The sequence below is a fragment of the Gossypium hirsutum genome, chromosome D12, assembly GCF_007990345.1.
Source record: "Gossypium hirsutum isolate 1008001.06 chromosome D12, Gossypium_hirsutum_v2.1, whole genome shotgun sequence".
NCBI lineage: Eukaryota > Viridiplantae > Streptophyta > Magnoliopsida > Malvales > Malvaceae > Gossypium > Gossypium hirsutum.
The window spans coordinates 49,938,443-49,960,449 of record NC_053448.1 but is presented as its reverse complement, the minus strand read 5'-3'; the positions used below and the strand labels follow the sequence as shown (position 1 = coordinate 49,960,449).

The 22,007-nt window shown below is 30.7% G+C and overlaps 3 protein-coding genes across 10 annotated transcripts; 1 reads left to right on the top strand and 2 right to left on the bottom strand.

Moving 5' to 3' along the window:
• Window positions 1-5,104: 5,104 nt before the first annotated feature.
• On the bottom strand, window positions 5,105-6,984 carry LOC107946351 (DNA-3-methyladenine glycosylase). The gene is made up of 5 exons (XM_016880629.2): window positions 6,539-6,984; window positions 6,088-6,145; window positions 5,908-5,991; window positions 5,647-5,788; window positions 5,105-5,560 (listed from the first exon to the last, which is right to left on the bottom strand). Exons 1-5 carry the CDS (start codon window positions 6,933-6,935, stop codon window positions 5,282-5,284), a joined length of 960 nt encoding a protein of 319 aa, XP_016736118.2. The 5' UTR covers window positions 6,936-6,984; the 3' UTR covers window positions 5,105-5,281.
• A 4,507-nt stretch (window positions 6,985-11,491) lies between these two features.
• On the top strand, window positions 11,492-13,301 carry LOC107946350 (UDP-glycosyltransferase 89A2). The gene has a single exon (XM_016880628.2). The coding sequence runs from the start codon at window positions 11,761-11,763 to the stop codon at window positions 13,189-13,191; it is 1,431 nt and encodes a 476-aa protein (XP_016736117.1). The 5' UTR covers window positions 11,492-11,760; the 3' UTR covers window positions 13,192-13,301.
• A 3,447-nt stretch (window positions 13,302-16,748) lies between these two features.
• On the bottom strand, window positions 16,749-20,324 carry LOC107946349 (uncharacterized). Of its 8 annotated transcripts, XM_041106969.1 has the most exons (5): window positions 20,103-20,324; window positions 19,339-19,429; window positions 17,828-19,221; window positions 17,691-17,749; window positions 16,749-17,143 (listed from the first exon to the last, which is right to left on the bottom strand). In XM_041106969.1, the coding sequence occupies exons 3-5, from the start codon at window positions 17,858-17,860 to the stop codon at window positions 16,900-16,902; spliced, it is 336 nt and encodes a 111-aa protein (XP_040962903.1). In that variant the 5' UTR covers window positions 17,861-19,221; window positions 19,339-19,429; window positions 20,103-20,324; the 3' UTR covers window positions 16,749-16,899. The 8 variants fall into 8 exon arrangements, 6 of the variants coding, with proteins under 6 accessions (XP_040962903.1, XP_040962902.1, XP_040962901.1 ...); XR_001696911.2 differs by lacking the exon at window positions 20,103-20,324 and having other exon boundaries at window positions 18,725-19,221; window positions 19,339-20,096; XM_041106968.1 differs by having other exon boundaries at window positions 17,828-19,429.
• Window positions 20,325-22,007: the final 1,683 nt, after the last annotated feature.

Genomic DNA, 22,007 nt, shown 5'->3' with positions numbered 1-22,007 from the left:
CTGTTATTGAAGTGAGGTTAACAAACAAATATAATAATTCAAATGTTGTTGATAGCAGTGCATGATAAAAATGATTTGCGAAGCAGATATTATTAAATTGATTTTGGGGTACAGCTGCAGTTGGTTAGGCAAACGACGGTATTTGCTAAACATAGGTTGATTATCATTGATGTCATTTTCATTGTTCCGAAAGTGCTTCTGCCTGTCATCCACATCTTGTGTATATAATTGTTTCTCAATTTGTGGATGACTTTTTTCAAAGGAAAAGCCACATAACATGTAAATATACATATACAACGTTTATGTAGATTATGAAGTGGATTAAGGGTGTTCATCAATCTACCCAAATCAAATGCCATCAGTTTCCGTTTAACCAAATCTTTGTGCCAAAATCCAGTGAAGGAAAACTTCTCAACAACGGTTATTGCTTTATGTTTAGATATTATCAACATGATAGAGATAATAGTTATCAGAGTTAACTCTTTAAGTATAATTAGTATTCAAATGCATATTAACTCCATAATAAAATATCAAATTAGTACATACTAAATATGAACCAAGTCAAGATTCATTTCATTACTTTTCTTTGGTTTCCGATATTAGAATAGAATATGAACACAATATCCCTCTGCAAATTTAATTTATTATTAATGTATAATATATATAATGATTAATTTTATCTAAATGAATTTATAATTAAAATGAAATTAATTGAGACATTGCATCAAATAGACACAAATAATGAATGTGCTATATAATTTGATAATACTTTAAACACGAACAATAATGCAAATATGACAAAAAAAAATTCTCTTTATTGAACGGCCATCACAAATTTTAAAAGCATAATTATTATTCCAACTTAAAAGAAAATTATATTTTAATTCTCTATTTATTTTTTTTTCTTTTTTAACTCTTAAATTTGTATTTTTTGTCAAATCACCTCAAAATAGATAGAACAGTTAACGTTTGTTAATTTTACTTATATGACATACATGTGGATTACCACGTGATGACATGTCAATATTTAATTAATTTTTGAAATTTTAAAAATATTAAAAAATATTTTTATAAATTTTATACTTTTTAAATAATTTTAATGATTTTTAATTTTTTAAAATTAATTAAATGCTCATGTGTCATCCACATGGCAGTCAGATATAAACCATGTTAGCAAAGTGAAAAAACGTTAATTTTTCCAACTATTCTAAGGTGATTTGACAAAAAACTCAAATTTAAAAGCTAAAAAAGGTGAAGGCTAAAATGACATTTTTTATAAAATTGAAGGGCCAAATAAATCATTATACCATTATAAAAAATATATGTATTTAAAAATTATGCGAACACATAAATTATTTACTATATTGAGTCACTATGAAAATATTATGTAAAATACCATCAACATAAAATACATATACGAGTTTATAAAGAAAATATATAAACCAAAGAATTAAAATGTAAATGTATGATACTTTTGAACAGACCAAAAAATAAACATAATTAAAAAGTAACATGAATAAAATAGGTAAAAAACCTCTCCGGTCCCTTTTCATTTTGATATTGCGTAAATTAGTCCCTTTAGAAAAACGGGGAAATTTAATTAATGTCAATTTTGAAAAATGAATAACTAAGGACAATTAATTATGGTGTTCATGTCTATCGTCAATTGTACATGATTTTGTTTGGTATCATAACAAATTTAGTCATCGATGTTTATATATTTTGTCAATTTAGTCTTGATTCTAAAAAAATTCAACAAACTTAGCCTCAACATTTACACATTCACATAAATGTTTCGGGCAAAATTTTTTAAATCATGACCAAATTGATAGAATGTGTAAACTTTGAGGGTTAAATTTGTTATTATACCAGTTAAAATTCTGTACAATTGATAGAAAACATTATTAACGTGTGAGTAATTGTCTTTAGTTGCTCACTTTTAAAATTGACAGGGATTAAATTGTTCTGATTTTTTTAAAAATGGACAAATTTACTCAATATCGATATTGAGGACTTGAAAAATCTTTTTACCAATAAAATATGAATACATAAATGTGATTTTAACATAAAATAAATCCCCAATTGACTTTTAAATTACTGATAATAAATTAAACTTAAACCCTAAATACGTAAATTTACCTTTAAATTTTCTATTTTTAAAATTTGATTGTGTTTGTTAATTAGCGCTTCTCAATTCTCAATTCTAAATTTGGGGACAACTTTTATTTTTTGTTATAGATAAGAAAGATTATATATGATTTTAGTATTATAATAATCATATTTTATATTCCATTTATAAAATAAAACCAAACCATAATGTAAAATTAAAAAGTTTTACTGTTTTTTAAATAATTGTTATATATATATATATATGATTATTCATCATTTTTAAAACCATAAAGATGAATGGCCATGATAAGTATATTGGCAAAATAATTAATGAAAAAGTAAAACATATAATCGTAATCCTATTCATATTTGATACTTATATTCGAATTCAAGTAATATAATTTGATTACAACTATTGTTACAATTAAGCTCGATTTGTTGAACTGTGTTATGAATGTATAATCTGAAGTTATCTTTTTTGAATATTCACTCTACAAATTCGAACTAAAAAGATGACACATAAATGGATACATCCGAATAATATATACCAATTTATGTACGTATTCTAATAAAGGAATGCATGTGATGAATTCATCTACGAATTTTAACTCAAAATATAACACGAAAGTCAGTGCACAAATGATTTACTTTATTTTCCAAACTAGTCATGACAATGGTCAAGCATATATGTATGTATATATATATTTAAAAATGAAAGGAACTGGAGTAGTATACTAGTTGGAAAGAGATTGGGTTTTATATAGAGGTCAACATCAGCAAAGTTACAATCATGGGTTTTATATAGAGGTTTTGATGAAGTAATTGTAGCTAGCAGATTAAGCCTTTCCACCTAAGATTGTAATCATGGAGCAGCAGCAGCTGCTTAATTTGACCATAAAGTTATATATAACAATGAAGTGTAAAATTAAAAGCTTACCGAACTGTTGTGGACAATTTGGACATGGCAAGGCAAACCCTAATCTCTTGCTGCCATTTGTTTTAAATTATTAGTATATTCACATTGATTGTAGTTGAAGGTAAAATGATAAATGAGGAGAGAGAAGGTGAGGGGCAGGCAAAAAGTGGGGTGGGGGGGGGGGCTTTGGTAGGTTGTTTGTCGTCCCCAATATCATTGAAGCAAAATGATGGCGTTACATTTGGTGAAAGATTAACTTTAGAGAACAATTCATCAGCATGTGCAAGAAAAAGGGGATTCAATGATCCTTACTGCATCTCACTTTTCTGACCATCTTTTTGGATAATTTATGTTTCTTTTGTTTTAAATTAGTATCCACGTCCAAGACCTACATAACCCCATATCTCAGTATCATAACAACTTGTGGGAAGAGAATATTTTTGGGGTAGATGCTCGAGTAACATAATAACTTGGGGTTTAGGTGAAGTATTTCAGTCATGGAGATAAACATGAATTCCATAAATTGAGTCTAAATGGCTCTTTAATATCACATGGGATAAAAGTGGAGGAAGCTAGCACTTAACATCAATAATTGATTTTAGAATTTAATTTGTGTTGAGTTCGAGAATCTAAAGTAAACTACGAGGTATGGTGTAGTGAATATTACTCATCTCATCTCTTAATCATGTGGTCGGGGCTCGATTCCACTCATGAGAATGAAGCACATTTCGTGACCAATTGTTTATCTCTTTAAAAAATATTCACGGTGAGAAAATTAATCACTATTACTGACGATGAATACCTTAATTACAATAACAGCAAAAAAAAATCTAAAGTACTATCGTATTAGTTCTAACTTAAATTGTCTTTAAATTTCACCACAGCTATGGTGAGATAGAATTTAAAGAATATATTTTTATTTATTATTTTTCAGATCAAAAGGTAGAGGTGAAGTGTTTTTAAAATTTACAAAATAAATATCAAGCAGAAATTTTCTATTTATTAATATTATTATATAAAATATATATTTTGATTTTTGTAATAATTTAATAAATATATAATAAAATTTATATATTTTATTATTAATGTAAAATATTATTATTTTAATTATTATCTAACTATTACCATAATTGAATCTAAACAATATTTCACCATTACATTATTCAATCTTACTATTACAATAACTAATTCCACTTCCTATTTTTAATCTCACCGGAGTCTATATAGATCCGAAGCGAATCTTAGACCAGTCATTTCATGCAACTTATTTTTAAGAACCGGACGAGTAGCAAAAGCTGGGCCGGTTTTACATGTATATAATTTGATTTGAAACAACTTGTCACCCAATATTAGCACTGTGATGAATCAACATCATGATCCAGCTTGGGAATTGAGACCTAATCCATATATTATTGTGGGAAAACTCCAATTTGACAAAGCGTGATTAGTTAAAACAAGGAGCCCATATATGCTGCCTGCATATATTCCAGGGGCCTGAGAGTTTCAGCAGGTTCATGGCAAACACACATTAACAATGTTGAGGTGAAGAATAATTATGAGTTTTCCAACTCAAATTGATAAGAAGCATTAAGATTGAAGAATTCAAGACAAGTTTGATGGTGTTTTGGTTAATGAGGTAGAGATTTCATGGATTTTGCAGATAGTTGGAATTAAACCGCCGGTGCAGGCAGCAGGGAAATCCATGGATTTTGCAGGCCATTGGGCCTTCAGGGCAAAATGAAACCAGTTGAAGGTGGATGGTTAATTTGCGTTCCTCACACTCTTGACTGATGATGGAGACACACGTACTGATGCCCATCTGTTTACTCATATTTGCAAAGTGTTTAAATCAATAAAACAAGCAAGTTTTGGTTAATGATTGGCTCCCATATATTAACACTACATTTCATCTACCTAACCCTCCCAACTACCCGCGGATAGACTGAAACAGGTTTACCATGTAAACCTTTCAATTATTCTATTGTTGTTAGGACATCAATTCCATCATATCTATACTCATAGATACCAATGTGAGGTTTGGATATAATACGTATATGGTTATATATTTGTGGGATCATATGATCTTATAATTACAACCCAAGGTTTCTATTTCACTTGATACATAGATACAAAACAATCGTATCATATAAAGCTAACTTCACTGACCAATTTATACATGAAGAGCTTAGTTTGTGTTTGAGTAAGAGCAAGGAGGATGGAAAAAGATAAAGAATTAGGGCTAGCAGAGAAATGAAGTTAAAAGTGCCTCCATGGTCTTTCAGCTAGGCTTACACATTCACTGTATCTGAAACAATCAACCAGATGATCGATGGTCAACCCTGCTGCTTGCATGAATGAATACACAATCACTGGCCCAACAAACCTGAATCCATGCTTCACTAAGTCCTTGCTAATGGCTTCCGCTTTTGGAGTTCTAAGTGGAACATTTCTGGGGTATTTGTATTTGTTGATGGTTGGTTTATAATTCACATATCCCCACATGAAGCTGCTGAAGGACCCATATTGCCTCACTATCTGTATTTTCATCCCCAAAATTCATTCACTTTTAGTTCCGGAACATGAATACCAAAATGAATTAAAAAGTTGCGTTTAGAACTTGCCTTGAGTATGCACTTGGCGTTGTCTACTATGCACCTTACTCTACTCTCTGCCAACATCATTGCTTTGTTTGATGATATCTCATGGATTTCTTTATCCCCCATTTTAGCAACAATTTCAGGATCAAAACCCAAGAAGGATTCTCTACATGATTTAAGAAAAAAAAGAAAAGAAAAGGTAACTGCAAGCTTTAGTTCAGTGTTCGTACCAAAAAAAACAAAGAAAAGTTGCAGTATGTATCTGCAAATTGAAGAACATTGCACCTGTATAGATCCTTCCTTTTCAAAATCTCTGTCCAATTATAATCCATCAGCATACCAGACAGTGCAAGCAGCTCGAACAATTTGCTGGTTGATTGATATATCAGTTGAAGATGTCAATAAAAACATTAGTTGATTAGATGTCTGAACTTTGATGTTAATGAATTGGAACTTAAAACTTACTTGTCATCATAAACGGGAACACCCCATTGTTCATCGTGAAATGATATGTAAACCTTATCTGTGTCAAAAACTTTTCTTAGTTTCTTTGACATCAAGTTATCAACAGCTTCTTCCATCCTTTTTACTCTTTCTTTTTCTTCTCTTTGTTTTATTTCTATCTGTTACTAAAGCAACTACTTTGACACTGTAAATACCATATAACTTATTATTATTAAACATGAATTTTAATTCACTAATGAAAAGAAAATGCTGGCCATCCAACACATTAGTTCTGAAATGTAATAAAATAGTTTAAATGAGGTTGATTACTGTGTCTTGGATGTGGTAAAAATTAATTAAGACAAAGATTGAAGATCTGCTATCAAACTTTAACACTAAAAACCAACGACCATTATTAGTATTCAGAGTTGTGTTGAGAATTCCGACAATGTTGCTGTGTTAAGAAACTTACCACTGTTCTTTGTAACCCAATGGCACCTCCTCACTTCACCATTGCCAGGAGGATCCTGCTGCTGCTGCTGGTGATGATGCTGGACATGAGTTTTGACAACCATGGGGAACTCTCTTCGCTCACGGTGAGGAGCAATCAAGCTAAGTGCCAATGAAATCTTTTGTTCCAAGGGCGTGCTGGAATGGTCTGTAAGAGATGAATCATTGGAGTTTTGTGACAAAGACAAGGACAAGGATGATAACGATAAAGATGAAGAGGTTCTTTGAAGCCCAATCGGGTAGATTTTCTTCAGATGTTTAGATAAACAACCACTTTCTTTCTCTTTGGAACATGATCTCTTCTTCTCTAATACATGTCTCCTTACCATATTTGTTTTAGACATGTTTGAGAACAACATGGACTTGTTTCTATGGGGGTTTGTGTGTGTGTGTGTGTGTAGGTAGATGTAAAAGTTTGGGGTTTTATATATGTATATTATGTGAAGGAATGTAATGTTGGCCATACCTAAGTTGGTGAAATGTGAATTTCATATGAATATTATCTAAGTTTTTGGCTCCCTATATATTTTGTAAGCAAAACAAATAACAAGGGATCATTTTTTTTTATACTAGACAAAATTAATACTAGACAGAATTAAGATATTAATTTAGTCTTTGTTTTACAAAAAAAAAACAAATATTAAGATTTTATTTAAAAAAATTCAAATAATTATTGATTATACGCCTTAGCTAAACTGATTAATATTGAGTTAATAAAAATAACATGCAAAATTTGCATCAAACAACTGTTTTAAATGTTAGTGTGTGTCTGGTAGCTTAGTCCATGTCTTTAGTTTGGTCCAAAATTTTAATATTTGGATTATTCATTGATTTGTTAGATTACTCATGCTAATATGAAAGATAATGACTACTAAAGAATAATTTGCTTTTTTTTCACATAATATATTTAGAAGGTTCAAAGCAGAGGTTGGATATAAATAATTAGATGAAATAAAATAACTTAAAAATGTTCATATAAACCATTTTAGGAATAAAATTATATTGTGAAGGGTCTATTTTAGGTGAAATGACAATGGCATGATGAAAGAAGAGATATATTAATTAGGGTTTTTTTTTAGTTGCAGTGGGTTTTTCTGAATAGCAAAGAGGAATGGGGTCCAAATGTATGTAAATTCTTAACTTGCACTCCTTATAACCCCTCTCCAGGTTGAGGCAAACCTCTGGTCTGCATAGACAAAGATATCTCATCCTTAACACACAATATCCAAGAACTTGTATTATGCGTTGATATCTTTCTAGAAACAGAAAAACCAGCGGCACCAACCATCAACAAATTTGGGATGAGTTGAATGATGGTGTCCAAGTATCAATCTTTGTCGGTAAATTTAAAGCCAAACCGAACAAACATATGTAAGAAGAAAAAGGAAATAATAAGATAAAGAAGACAGGCTCTTCCCAGCTTCTCTAACATTAACTGCTTACACCCATCAACTTCATTTCCATATTCATTTTCCTTTTCTCCTTTTATTTGCTTCTCATAAATTCAGTTTTTTGCCTTTTTCTGAAAATTCTACATTTATTTTCTCTTTATTGCTTAGATGAGCATCTTCTGAAATAAACAAATTTATTTTATACTCAAGGGTAAATTTTTCATTCCATTTGGCTTGTGATTTTATTATTTGATTGTTAAATGTGAGTTGAATACATCTTCTTTAAAAGCTTTAATATATATTTGATCTCTTAACTTTGTTAAATGATTTGCATATAATTAAGTAAAGAACAAGGAGAGGAGCTAATTAGCCTAAAGGAATCATCTAGCCAATACACCACATATTTAGGTTATGTCCCTCTATCATTTTTCAAGTAAGAGGCTTCCCATAACTACATATTCATGTTTAAAGGGACTTGTATCCTTAAAAAAGAAGTTTGCTAAACTTATCTGATTTCATAATCAATTAAGTTTAAGTTTTAGACTTTCAATATTAAAAAGCTGACTAACTCACAAACTACTCAAGTTAAGTAAGAGAAGGATTGTATGAAACTGTTATTCCATGTCATTCTTATACATTTCTAATAGGAGAATGACAAATCAGATTTTTCTTCATGATTTTTAACATTTTTAGTTGGGTTTGAATTTTTTTATGAGAAAAATTTATTTATCTTTTTCCTATTAAAAAAAGCATAAGAATATCATGAAATTACAGTTCATATAATACTTGAAATGATTCATTCAATCTCTTAAATTCAAACATGATTAATGTAATTTATAAACCCAAATACTTTTAGTTACAGTCTTAATCTAAAACTCATGTGGGAGTAAAGAAATTGAGGTTGGATTGGATGTATCCAACAAAAAGCCCATTAGAGAGACAATGGGCCATGGAGGGAGGCAGTTGTAAGCCCATTTAGACACAAGTTCTATCAAATAAAACTCTAATCTTTCTTTCCTCCAAATTAACAAACACCATCATCATAATTAACCATGCCATAATTCGCAATAGAGATATTCATAGGTTGGTTCGAGTCGGGTTTAGGTTAGGTCTAAACATGATATTAACATATTTTATGTTTTTTAAGCCCGGCCTAACAAGAAATATGAGTATAAAATTTTGTCCAAATCCATCCATATTTGAAAAAAACTAACTCAAACCCATTTAGCCCCAACCATATTATTTTTACTTTTTTCTAATATGTATATTATATTATTTTAATATTTAATAATTTTATATATTTTATTATTTATTGAAAATTTTTAATCATCTAATCATTATTTTAATGTTTACATTAGAGTGCTATTATGTATTTAAGCTCCATTTGTTTCACTGAAAATGACTTCCAGAAAATGATTTCTAAAAAATGACTTACTTTTCTGGAAAAACTAATCTTTTCTGGTGCTTGGATGAATCTGTGTAAAATATTTTATTTTGTTTGGCAGGTTCTTTAAAAATATTTCATAAAAGTTGTTTTCAATTAAACAAACATACATATGATATTTTATTTTTATTTTTTCATTGTTTAAATTGAGTTTATTTTATATCTATAATTTTATATTTTACATTGTTTTTACATATATTAAAAATATTTTGTTAAATTTAGGCTCATTGCAACGATTCTTTTTTAGTTACATGACTACCAACTGAGTATTTTTTTATTTAAAAATGTGTCTTTAACAAAATTGACAAAAAAAAAATCAATAATGTCAGCAGTTGGATTTGATTTTCAAATCTGGAAAGTAGAGGGACTAAATTCTTGAAAATAAAAATACAGAAACTAAATTGCAAATTTGTGAAGAGTATATAGAATTATGACATATTTTAACATTTATACTACAAAACATTTATTATTAATATATTTATAATTGTAATAAATATTTAGTATTAAAATATTAATATTGATATTTTCAATAATATGTGAATAATATTATTTAAAATTATTATTTTTAAAATTTACTATTAAAATAAAATTTAAATATTAAATAATTTATTAAAAATAATAAATTATATTAATGATATTAATAATTTATTATATGACTAAATATAAATAATTAAATATGTATGTTTAATAATATTAAAAAATATAATATTTTATATTAATATTTTAAATATTTTTAAAAATAAAAATAAAAATAAAAATTATTATCAATATAATAATATTAAACTTGATTTAAGTTAATTTTTATATAAAAGTAAAATTATCTATTTAGGAACTCTTTTCCGGAAAATGACTTGTGCTTTTCAAGAGGGTAAGTCATCTTACAAGGAAAAAGGCTTATTTTCCGTTGACCTGTAAGTCATTTTCCATTGACCAAACTGTTTTCTGTGAAACAAACACAAGAAAATACAGAAAATATTTTCCGTAAAACTTTTTACATGTAAACAAACGGATCCTTAATGTAGGTTTGTTTTTTAATGTAAATTACATAATATAAATTATTATAAACTTAAAAATAGGTTAGTTAAGGACCTTAGATTTTCAAGCTCGATCCCGACTCATATTTTAAACAAGTTTTTTTTTTTTTGTTTAAACTCATCTTCAGACATAATATTTTTGCCTAAACTCTTTCAAATTTCGAATAAACTTTCGAGTCTAGACAGATAATGTAATTTATGAATAGGTGAAATTTGCATTGGCACCCAAGCTAACTTCAGACCCCTTTCTTTCATTATGTTTTGAGTATTGATTCTTTATTGTTAAACGAACAAATCTAATAGGAATATCCAATTAATTTCAAATTTTAAAATGAACTTAGAATTCGAACCTTTTTAACGAGATAAAAGATATGGGTTTGGTTTGAACTTTGAAGGACACAGTTTCTATAAACGTATCCAATTCTTTTTTTCTTTACCGGTGGAGAAGGCTAAGGAGTAAGGCCTAACATAGCAAAATTTTCTTTATCTTTGAACTTTACTCTGTCAAATCTAAAATGAAAATATGGAAAATTCATAACACTCCCGACTAATTTACTAATAAATGTAAAAAAAATTAATTTATGTAAATAGGTGTATTTTAAGAAAAATTGTAAAGAGCAAATGTTCTAAGTTAAATGCATTGTTAGCAAAAGCACTAAAAGAGCTTCCAGTTAGAAGCGTTTTTAGTACCATGTCCGTTGAAAACGCTTCCAGGGGAACGCACTTTCAGTGCTTTTGATGACAATGCGTCTTACTTGGAGTGTTTTCTCTCTATAAATTTCAACCCCAACCTTATTCTAAGAAACCCATCATATATCCCGAGATTTCGAGATATATTTTTTTAAACTTATCTATTCGAAAATAATTGATAAGAGAATAAATAATTTACTGAAAAATTAAATTAAATCAAACTAATATTAAAAAAATGAAAAATTAATAACTAATATTTTATTCTTGTCGAATAAATCAAGTTTTGCCGATTCAACTTTCCAATTCAAATATACAATTGATATAAATACAATATTTTTAAATTTAAAATAAATAATTTTTATTCAACATCTTAAAAAATTATTACAAAATAAATAATTAAATAGCTTAAACATTAAAGACTAAACTTAAAACTCTACTTTAAATGCCAAAAACCCTAAAAAAAAAATCAGCCTATTCACGTTTTTTTTGGCATTGTCCACACTACCGCCACAAATTGGCAACAAAAATCTCACTCCTGCCAGCCTACGATCGACAAAAGTTGTAATAATAAAGCAGGCAGTTCCTTCAACTCACCAGCATCCATCCTCCAGCCTTTCAACTCACCATGTCAACCACCGTCAATAACTGCCATATCTTGCTATTCCCCTACCCAGCACAAGGCCACATGCTCCCGCTCCTCCACCTAGCCCACCGCCTCTCCCTCCATGGCCTAACCATCACCATCGTTATCACCCACAAAAACCTCCCTTACCTTTCCTCCCTTCTTTCCTCTCACCCTTCTTCTATCACTCCCCTCATCCTCCCTTTCCCTTCTCACCCTTCCATCCCTCCGGGAGTCGAAAACGTCAAAGACCTCGGCCACTCCGGTAACCTCCCTATGTTAACCTCTCTTTCCAAACTTCACGACCCTTTACTCCACTGGTTCAACTCTCACCCCGACCCACCCGTTGCCATCATCTCTGATTTCTTCCTTGGTTGGACCCTACACCTTGCCCACCAACTAAACATACCCAGACTGGTTTTTTTCCCTTCCGGTGCTTTTTTGGCTGCTATCGACGATTATGTATGGAACAATGTTGAACAACTTAAAACTTTGGACCAGGTTGAGCTTTCTGCTTTGCCTGGTTCCCATGTTTTTAAATCCCATCATTTGCCTTCTTTGTTTCGTTTGTATAAAAAATCTGATCCTGACTGGGAGTTCGTCAAGGATCTCAAGCTTGCAAATACCAAGAGTTGGGGTTGCGTTTTCAATTCTTTTGAAGCATTTGAAGGCGAGTACATGGATTATCTGAAGAAAAAATTGAGCCACGATCGGATTTTCGGGGTTGGTCCACTAAACTTGCCAGGTCCGGGAAATTTGGGTTCTGGGTCTGATCTGAATGAGGGACTACTGACATGGCTTGACGGATGCCCCAAAGCGTCTGTTGTTTATGTTTGTTTTGGGAGTCAAAAGCTGTTGAAAAGGGAACAAATGGAAGCTTTGGCTCTTGGGCTTGAAAAGAGTGGCACCCGATTTGTTTGGGTCGTGAAAACGGGTTCGACCCAAGAACGAGAAGACGGGTTTGGAAATGTGCCAGATGGGTTTGAAGAGCGGGTGGCGGGTCGGGGTTTGGTGATAAGGGAATGGGCACCGCAGGTGTCGATACTGAGTCACGAGGCGGCGGGTGTGTTTCTGAGTCATTGTGGGTGGAACTCGGTGTTGGAAGGGATAGTGGGTGGGGTGGTGATACTGGCATGGCCTATGGAAGCTGACCAATTTGTGAATGCGAGGCTGCTGGTGGAGGATATGGGGGTGGGAGTGAGGGTGTGTGAGGGTGCTGGGTCGGTTCCTGAGGCGGGTGAGTTGAGCCGTGTGATTGGTGAGTCAATGAGCGAGGCGGGTGGGTTGAAGGATAAGGCTAAAGAATTGAAGGAAAAAGCATTGGAAGCGGTGAGCAAGGAGGGAAGCTCCGTCCAGGATATGGGTAGGCTGGTGGGCGAATTGCGTAAACTTAAACCCTTTAAATCCAGGATACAACATACAAGTGTGAGCTGAAAACATGTCATTTGATCAAACTTCCTTAGAATTGATAACCTATTTTACTTTATAAAATCTTATTGTTCTATACCAGTATTTTTAATAAGATAAAATAGTTTTATTATTAATTGTAGAGGGGATTCCTCGTATATTTTATTTTTCGTAATTAATCTGTTTCTTATTTTATTTTTATATTTAATTAATTTTATAATATTATTCTTATAAAAAAAAAACAAAACAAACGGAAACCCATCATCAATCTTGCTTGGGGTATAATTGTTGGCAAATATTCTCAATCAAAATGCCACCCCCATGGACCTTTTTACTTAAATTTTCTGGTCTACTGATGGACTTTGTTTTAGTTATCTGGACCAAAAACACAAAGTTGTTTCATTGTATTTTTGGGCTTTAATTACGGATTAGCAAAATATCAGTTGGATTGACAATATTATGAAAATATTTTCACGGATCTTTATCGACTTTAAATTTTTGAATGTGTTAATATCACAAGTTAATTAAATACCAATTTAATTAAAAAAATTATAAAAATATTCTGCTATATTTAAAATAAATTATACTATTATGATGATGATTTTATCCTTTTATGTTTTTAATAAATCTAATAAAAAATTTACATTTGAAGACATCCCCATTTCACTCACATTTATAAAAGTTTAACTTTATTAACTCAACTAAAATTTTATTTTTATTATACATTTTAATATTACTAGTGCCTTACACATGAATATACGCATTTATATTTTTTATTATTTAATAAATATTTTTATTTCATATGAGTAATATATAATCATTATTAAAAATTATGAAAATTATATAATATTTTTAAAAAATTCAAATCATGATAAAAGTAATTAAGATTAGACTTTGGTTTAATTTGTATGTGTACACTAATAATAGATAAAATTAACTCTGAGTCGGCATGCGGGTGTTCTGTTCTGGCTTCCCTTGTGGTCTAGTGCGTCTGCAGCAATGGAGTGTTGGACCTGGATCTGGTCGGTGGTGTGCGAGGCTGTGGTGGGTCGTGGTTGGTCAGTTTGCGGGAGGGGTGTCAGGTGGATTGGCTCAGGGTTCATCGACTGAGGCACTCGCTTCAGCCTTCTCTTTTTCCGGGGTCTATTTTCTCATTAGTTGGTCGGGTGCAGACGGCGGGGTGCTGGCTGTTCGTTTTACCTTTACCCTAGCACCGACAGATTGGTGTTGGGAGCTTCTCTTTTCCTTTGCATATCCGGTGTTGGGAGCTCATTAGAGGCGGTTGGGAGTTTAGCGTTCCTTTTTGTTTGTTTTCTTGTTTTCTTAAGGGCTTGCTTGTTTCTTTTTGTTGTACTTATTTTTGTTGTCGTTGTTGTTGTTGTTGTAGTGTGTGTTTTATTTCCTTAATAAATTCTCACCTTTCACTAAAAAATAAGGGTAAACTACATCCATTGTCACTTTTGTTTACCTTAGGTTACGTTTTAGTCACTTATGTTTGAAATGTCATGTTTTAGTCATTTACGTTATCATGTTGTAACATTTTAGTCACTGAGCCATTAATCGTCGTTAATGGTGTAACGGTAAGCTGACGTAACACGTTAAATCATCATTTCAAACAAAATTTTAGGTTAAATTATACAATTGATCCCCATATTTTTTCGTTTTAAGTAATTTAATTTTTTTTTTTTATGTTCTTTAAACTTTCCTCTTTTTTTTCCATTCTCTTTTGTTTCTCCCTCTGTTTTCATACATTTCCCATTTCTTTTAACATATTAGGAAGTCGAATTGACAATGAAAAAAGAAGTAGGAAGTCGACTTTCATCATTTGCCTATAACCAAAACCCATAAACCCATACCATGCTTCTTTTTTCACTACCAATTCGACTTCCTGGTATGTTAAAAGAAATAAAGAAGGTAGAAAAACAGAGGGAGAAGTAGAAGAGAATGGAAAAAAAAGAAATAAATAAAAAAGAAAGTTAAAAGAACATAAAAGAATTAAATTGCTCAAAACGAAAAATTATGGGGACCAATTGTATAATTTAACCAAAAGTTTTTGTTTGAAATGATGATTTCATGTGCCACGTCAGCTTACTATTACACCATTAACGACAATTAACGGCTCAGTGACTAAAATGTTACAACACGATAACATAAGTGACTAAAATGTAACATTTCAAACATAAGTAACTGAAATGTAACCTAAGGTAAACAAAAGTGACCATGGGTGTAGTTTACCCAAAAAATAATTGTTAAAACATTAACTTTATCCTTTTTATTTTTAATATTAAAAATTATTTTTAACATCTTATAATTTTAAATATTTTTTCTATTTTAAAATAATATAGCAATGTTATTAATTAAAAAATTAATTCAAATTGTATCAAATACAATTAAAGTAAACTTTATGAATCAAAACAACATCAAAACAGTAGAAACAACAACAGGTTTCTTTTTTTTGGTAAATTCGGGTCGAGTTGGGTCCGGACCAAAATAGCTTACTAAGGCACGAGTCTCATTTTTTTTTTGCCCAATCTAATTTTTCGGACCTATATTTTTATCTAAATCCTCTCACTTTCAGGCGGATCCTCGAGCTGGATCATGATCAAGTCTAAAATGCTATTTATAATGGACACGTAAATGAGTGATCAAATCGGTAGTAATAGCGCTGAACTAGATGACCAAACCGTTTGTACAACTGACATTGAGGCCGATTTCCATTGTTAAATTACCCACGACCTTGTCGTGGAAGTTGCCACGACCATCGTGAGGTTGAAAGGGAGATTGAAATCCACCATACAGAGAAGAACCATTATAAGTAAACAAACGAGAATAAGAAGTTTGTTACTGCTATGAAAAGTCATATGGAGATTGCATTAGTTGAAATCCAGAACCATGAGGAAAGGAAGACTCAATACAGGATGCACCACCAGGAGAACCACCACTACTAGTGCTAAAAATAACCAAAATTTGCATGCATAGCCACTTCATCTACAAAGTCTTGCTGCCTAGATTCACAGTTAAGTAACATTTCAGTTACCTCATCAAGAGAAAAGAGACTCTTGGTAGGAAGACACCACTGCTATCACAAACTCATACTTAGAAGAAAGACCAACTAATCACTACACCAAAACAGGTTTTTAGCGACGTTTTTTTAGGCATTTAGCAGCGCTTTCACAAGCGCCGCAAAAAGTGCCACTACAAAAGACGCCACTAACATTAGCGGCGTTTATGCGAAAAAACGCCGCTAAAGACCATAACCTTTAGCGGCGCGTGCGGCGCGTTTGTCACAAACGCCGCTAAAGACCACGAGCTTTAGCGGCGCTTTTATCACAAATGCCACTAAAAATCATGACTTAAAAAACAAACCTTTAGCGGCACTTCTAACAAAAACGCCACTAAAAACATAACCTTTAAAAAAACATTTTAATCAAATAATATTTATTTTTATGATAAATATTATATTTTATTTTGTTTTTTATATTTGAACTTTAAATATACTTTTTAGGATAAATAAAAAAATATTATTTAAATTAAATTTTCTATGAAAATTTTAAACTTTAAAACTATATATAAAAATTAATGAATTTAGTTTTAGAATTTAAAATAATAAATTAATAACACAATTAATAATACAACCTGAAACAATATCGACAAATAAAATCCACAGAACTACATAAGTCTGCTCCAAATGCTAATTAATCTTTAAAAGGCCGAAAAAGAGAACTAGTTGCTAGATCAAACAACCACAGCAATAGGCATACCACTGCAGGCCACCATGTTTCCCCAAGGAGTTTGAGCCATATTAAATCTCCCAGTGACACTTCCCCTTGCCGCGGATTCCTCTCCTTCATTGTTATCATGAATTCTGATACCAGCACCACTTTTATCTTCTGTAGGTAGTCTTTTTTGTGACTCAGACACAAAGATGGGACCCTGAATAAAAATCCCTTTCAGCAGAGTAAATGGAGTCACGCCATATCTGTAATTATTTAAGACAAACAATGAAATTGTCAGGTTAAAAAAGAAACAGTTAGAAAGACATTTAAGTGAACGACTATATCAAGCACATTTCTGATCATCCAAAAAACTAGAGAATACTACCAAATGAATTATTATCTAAAACAATTCAAGTCTAATATACATGTGCTTCTAACCTCAATATATAGAATAAATCCATTTAGTATCCTCCAAGACAGATTTTAAGGGAGATGCTAACATTAAGAACTTACCATAACTTCAGACTAAGACAGAAAACTGGAGTTTGGCTGTTACTGAAAGGGATAATAGCACTATAAATAAATAAATTAAAAACACATTTAAATCAATGTGGAGCTCCCAGCATCTTTTACATCAACGAAATATCAAAGTGGAAGGGCCATTCAGAAAGTTAAAGAGATAATAGCATAAAAAGCCAATTAACTGATTTTTATGATTCAATCATGGAACCAAAGGGCGTGCAAACAATTTATTATGACAAGTACTCTCAACAGACATACAGGCTTATTCTAATGAAAAAAGTGGCTTACTCCTTGAAAAGCTTTTGCATTTCATTTTGTCCTTCAGCCATTGACAAGGCATCACTACCCTGCACAAAAAATAAGTAGAAAAATTGTAAAACTCATTCATAGTATCATTGTAAAACGTCCATGGAATCTGAACATACTCTGCAATTATGCACAACGGCAAATGACAGCATCCTATTTATAGAGTATAGATTGTTCAAAATAATAACACCACTACAGCAGGAGCTGGCACCAGACCTATTCAGAATCAATAATATAAAATGCCAGAAGCTCAAATCACAATAAATAAACTAAGCTACTGATACTAAAATAAACTAAGCATCTAGAAGTTAAACCTAACCTTCGTACATACTAAAATAAACTAAGCTAAACCTAACCATCATTCTGCCATTAAAAAAAATCGCATTATTAACCCCTGAATTTTCTTTCACATATTCCAGGCTTCAAACGCATAGCTACCTCAATTGTAGCTTTCAACTTATTGCCTTTATTTACCTATTCTCTAGAAGTTCTAGGAGCAGACTCATCAGCACCAGATGCCTGACAGACTAGGCAATATTCAGCTGTATGACCCATTCCTTTGCATGTTAGACATGGAACTCTTTTAGAGGATCAACTAACACTACTCTTTTAGTTTTATTTTTGTATGTAAAATATCAAGGGAAAAAAAAGGGTGAAAACAAAAATAGACAATGCAAATTTAAAGAAATATAAATACTTTAGAACAATATATAAAAAAATATCACTGGCCCTAATTTACTTACTGTAATTGTATTTAATAGTTAAAGCATAAAGTATAAACTAAGCTAAAAATTTAAACAAACAAACATAAACCTTTGGCAGATGAAAGGAATATGAAAGATAAGCTTTTTTACATAATACTAATGATAAACAAATTAGAATGACATTGATAAATTAAAAAATAAGAGATATGCAATTAGAATGACAGATATGAAATAAATTTAACTGCTTTTTTTTTTTAATTCAAAACGTAGATGCCAAATGATAAAAGAAAGAGATAATTAAGATATTGAAACCTTTACGGTAGGACTATTAAACTGGATACGCTGCGACTTCTGACTGTAACTACAGCTGGAAAAGATAGGGTGACAAAATAGAGTTTACTTAATTATGTAAAAGTAAGGGAGGTTACGCAAACCAACTTCACAGATGAGCTTTCTATTAAGGACAATCTACGTTTTCTAAGACACATGGAATGTGAGCGATAATAAAAATCAAGAAAATAATAACAATAAACATCTAAATCAAATGCATTATTCAATTTAAAGTAGTGCCTTTGCATCTACCTTTACTTGAAAAAGCAAGCGATGATTCTATATACTAATTTACTATATAATAATTTAAACCTATAAGACATTAGGCAAGTTCATCCCACAAACAAATTATTTATCATCACCATAGAACTGTTCAGGACAGGAAATTAGTGTGGGTGATCGACATTTCTCTATGCTTATCTTTTCAAGTTTGAAACCATGGAGTAATTTGAGACTAGCTGAAGGAGCTTCTCACTTCCCTGCAACAACAACAAACCCAAAACAATGAGTGAGCAAATGCCAATATTGTATGCTGATGAATTATATAAGCTTATGAATATTTCTAATCATATGTATGTAACTTGAAAATTGATTACCTCAAGGCTGATGAATATTTTACCCCCACAAAGGCTTGTAACTATTAACATTAGCTACAACTTCATTCCAAAAACATCATTATTATTAATTCTAAGCACCACATTATCAAACCAACCAAACAAGGAAAGAATCAGAATTTTAGATTAATATTTTCAATCTAATCTAATCTTCAAACAAGAATGAACAACAAGATTCCCGGAAAAATAACAATCATAATTTTGCTGCTTTTCTTCATGCAGAAGAGATTTTTAATTTGAAGCAAATATAAAGATTTTTTTATTAATATTAGACAAAACCCAGGATCAAAAAAGTTTTAGATGAACAAATGGACGGTAAAAAAATTTGATTTTTAACCCGCAAAAACATTTAAAGGAAAAAACTGAATATGCTTATCTCTTCAAGTTACCTGATCCAAGGATTTTTGGGATGGAGAAATGAAATTTAGGTTAATAAAAGAAAAAAATTAACCCTAAAAATAAGCAGAAATGTAAGAGGCGTTTGTGTGTGTTGTCGGAGTGGAGTTCAATTTTTGGTTTTTGGAAATTGAAAGGAAAGGCACAAGCCATGCATTTAAACAGCAAAACGTTAGAAGCAACAGGAACAAATGCGTAATCTGAAAAGCACATTGAACCAACATAGTTCAATCCCTGCAAATATCCATATTTTCAGACACTAGACAACTGTAAAATAGTGTCTGTAATGTTACTTTTGTGAGATATTAAAAACAGAATATGTTGCATTAGTAAGGAACAAGAAAAAGAACCTGCTCGAGCTAATAGTCGCAATCCCTTTTTGCTCTTTTTCTCATCGTTTCCTTGGTTTCCTGGTTCTGGGTTCTTTGATTTTGGACCACTTTTATCCATTTGAGAGTTTCAAGAAAAAGAACAAACAAGAACTGGCTTGGCTTTAGTTGGGAAGAAACACAGATCAGTAGAATAAGCTTTTGGGTTTTTTTCTTGGATGTGGGAAATTAGGGATTTTAGGGGGGAAATGGAATTTCGGAAGCGGGATTTTATAAAATGGCGGTATTTTTTTAAAGTGAAATTATTTTTGTGGCGTTTTCTTTAAAAACGTTTTCTTTAAAAACGCCACTATTGCTTACTTTTAGCGGCGTTTTTTATAAACACGCCGTAAAAGTTTTTTCATTTTGAATAAAACTATACCGTTTTGCTATGCTATGTTAAAATGGGGCTATTTTTTAAAAGTAAAATTATTTTGTGGCGTTTTTTACAAAAACGCCGCTATTGCTTACCTTTAGCGGCGTTTTTACGCAAACGCCGCAAAAAATTTTCATTTTGAATAAAACTACACCGTTTTGCTATGCTATGCTAAAAGGGGGCTATTTTTTAAAAGTAAAATTATTTTGTGGCGTTTTTTACAAAAACGTCGCTATTGCTTACCTTTAGCGGCGTTTTTATTTTTTCATAAAAACGCCGCAAAAAATTTTTCATTTTGAATAAAACTACGCCGTTTTGCTATGCTATGCTAAAAGGGGCTATTTTTTAAAAGTAAAATTATTTTGTGGCGTTTTTTACAAAAACGTCGCTATTGCTTACCTTTAAAAAAATTTCATTTTGAATAAAACTACGCCGTTTTGCTATGCTATGCTAAAATGGGGCTATTTTTTAAAAGTAAAATTATTTTGTGGCGTTTTTTACAAAAACGCCGCTATTGCTTACCTTTAGCGGTGTTTTTAACGCCGCAAAAAAATTTTATTTTGAATAAAACTACGCCGTTTTGCTATGCTATGCTAAAAGGGGGCTATTTTTTAAAAGTAAAATTATTTTGTTGCGTTTTTTACAAAAACGCCGCTATTGCTTACCTTTAGCGGCGTTTCTCATAAAAACGCCGCAAAAAATTTCATTTTGAACAAAACTACGCCGTTTTGCTATTCTAAAAATTTTTTATTTTGTTTTTTATAATTTGATTTATTTTTGCGGCTTTTTTTTATAAAACGCCGCGATTTCATTTTGAACAAAATGACGCCGTTTTGCTATGCAAATTTTTTTTATTTTTTACTAAATTGATTTATTATAAAAAACGCCGCTATTTCATTTTGAACAAAATGACACCGTTTTTCTATGCTAGATTTTTTTTTTATTTTTTTAAAATTAATTTATTTTTTGCGGCGTTTTCCATAAAAACGCTGCAAAATATTATTTCATTTTGAACAAAATGACACCGTTTTGCTCTGCTAAAAATTTTTTATTTTGTTTTTATAAATTGATTTTTTATAAAATAAAAAAAAACAAGTACTCTTAAAATAAATATATATTGTATATTTTAATAAGAAAACAAATGATAAAATAGTTGTAATTAATTATTAAGTTAGAATTATCTAAATTAAATAATTACCTATATATCCATATCATTTTTATTTCATTTTTATTTTTGTATTTTTTTCTTATAATTTGGTCCTCTCCAAAATAAATAATTATACCTAAATATCCATATCAATCTATTACTTTTTTTAACTTATTTATTAATTCTATTTAAACTAATATTTAAATATATCAAATGGTTTAGATTAAATTTTTTTAAATATAAAAGCATTAATTAATTGTATAAAATTTTTATCATTTAACAAATCTCAAGTAAACCCTAAATTAACCATTCAATACATATAAAGTCTATCTATTATATATCTCTTAAATAATTTAAACTATAC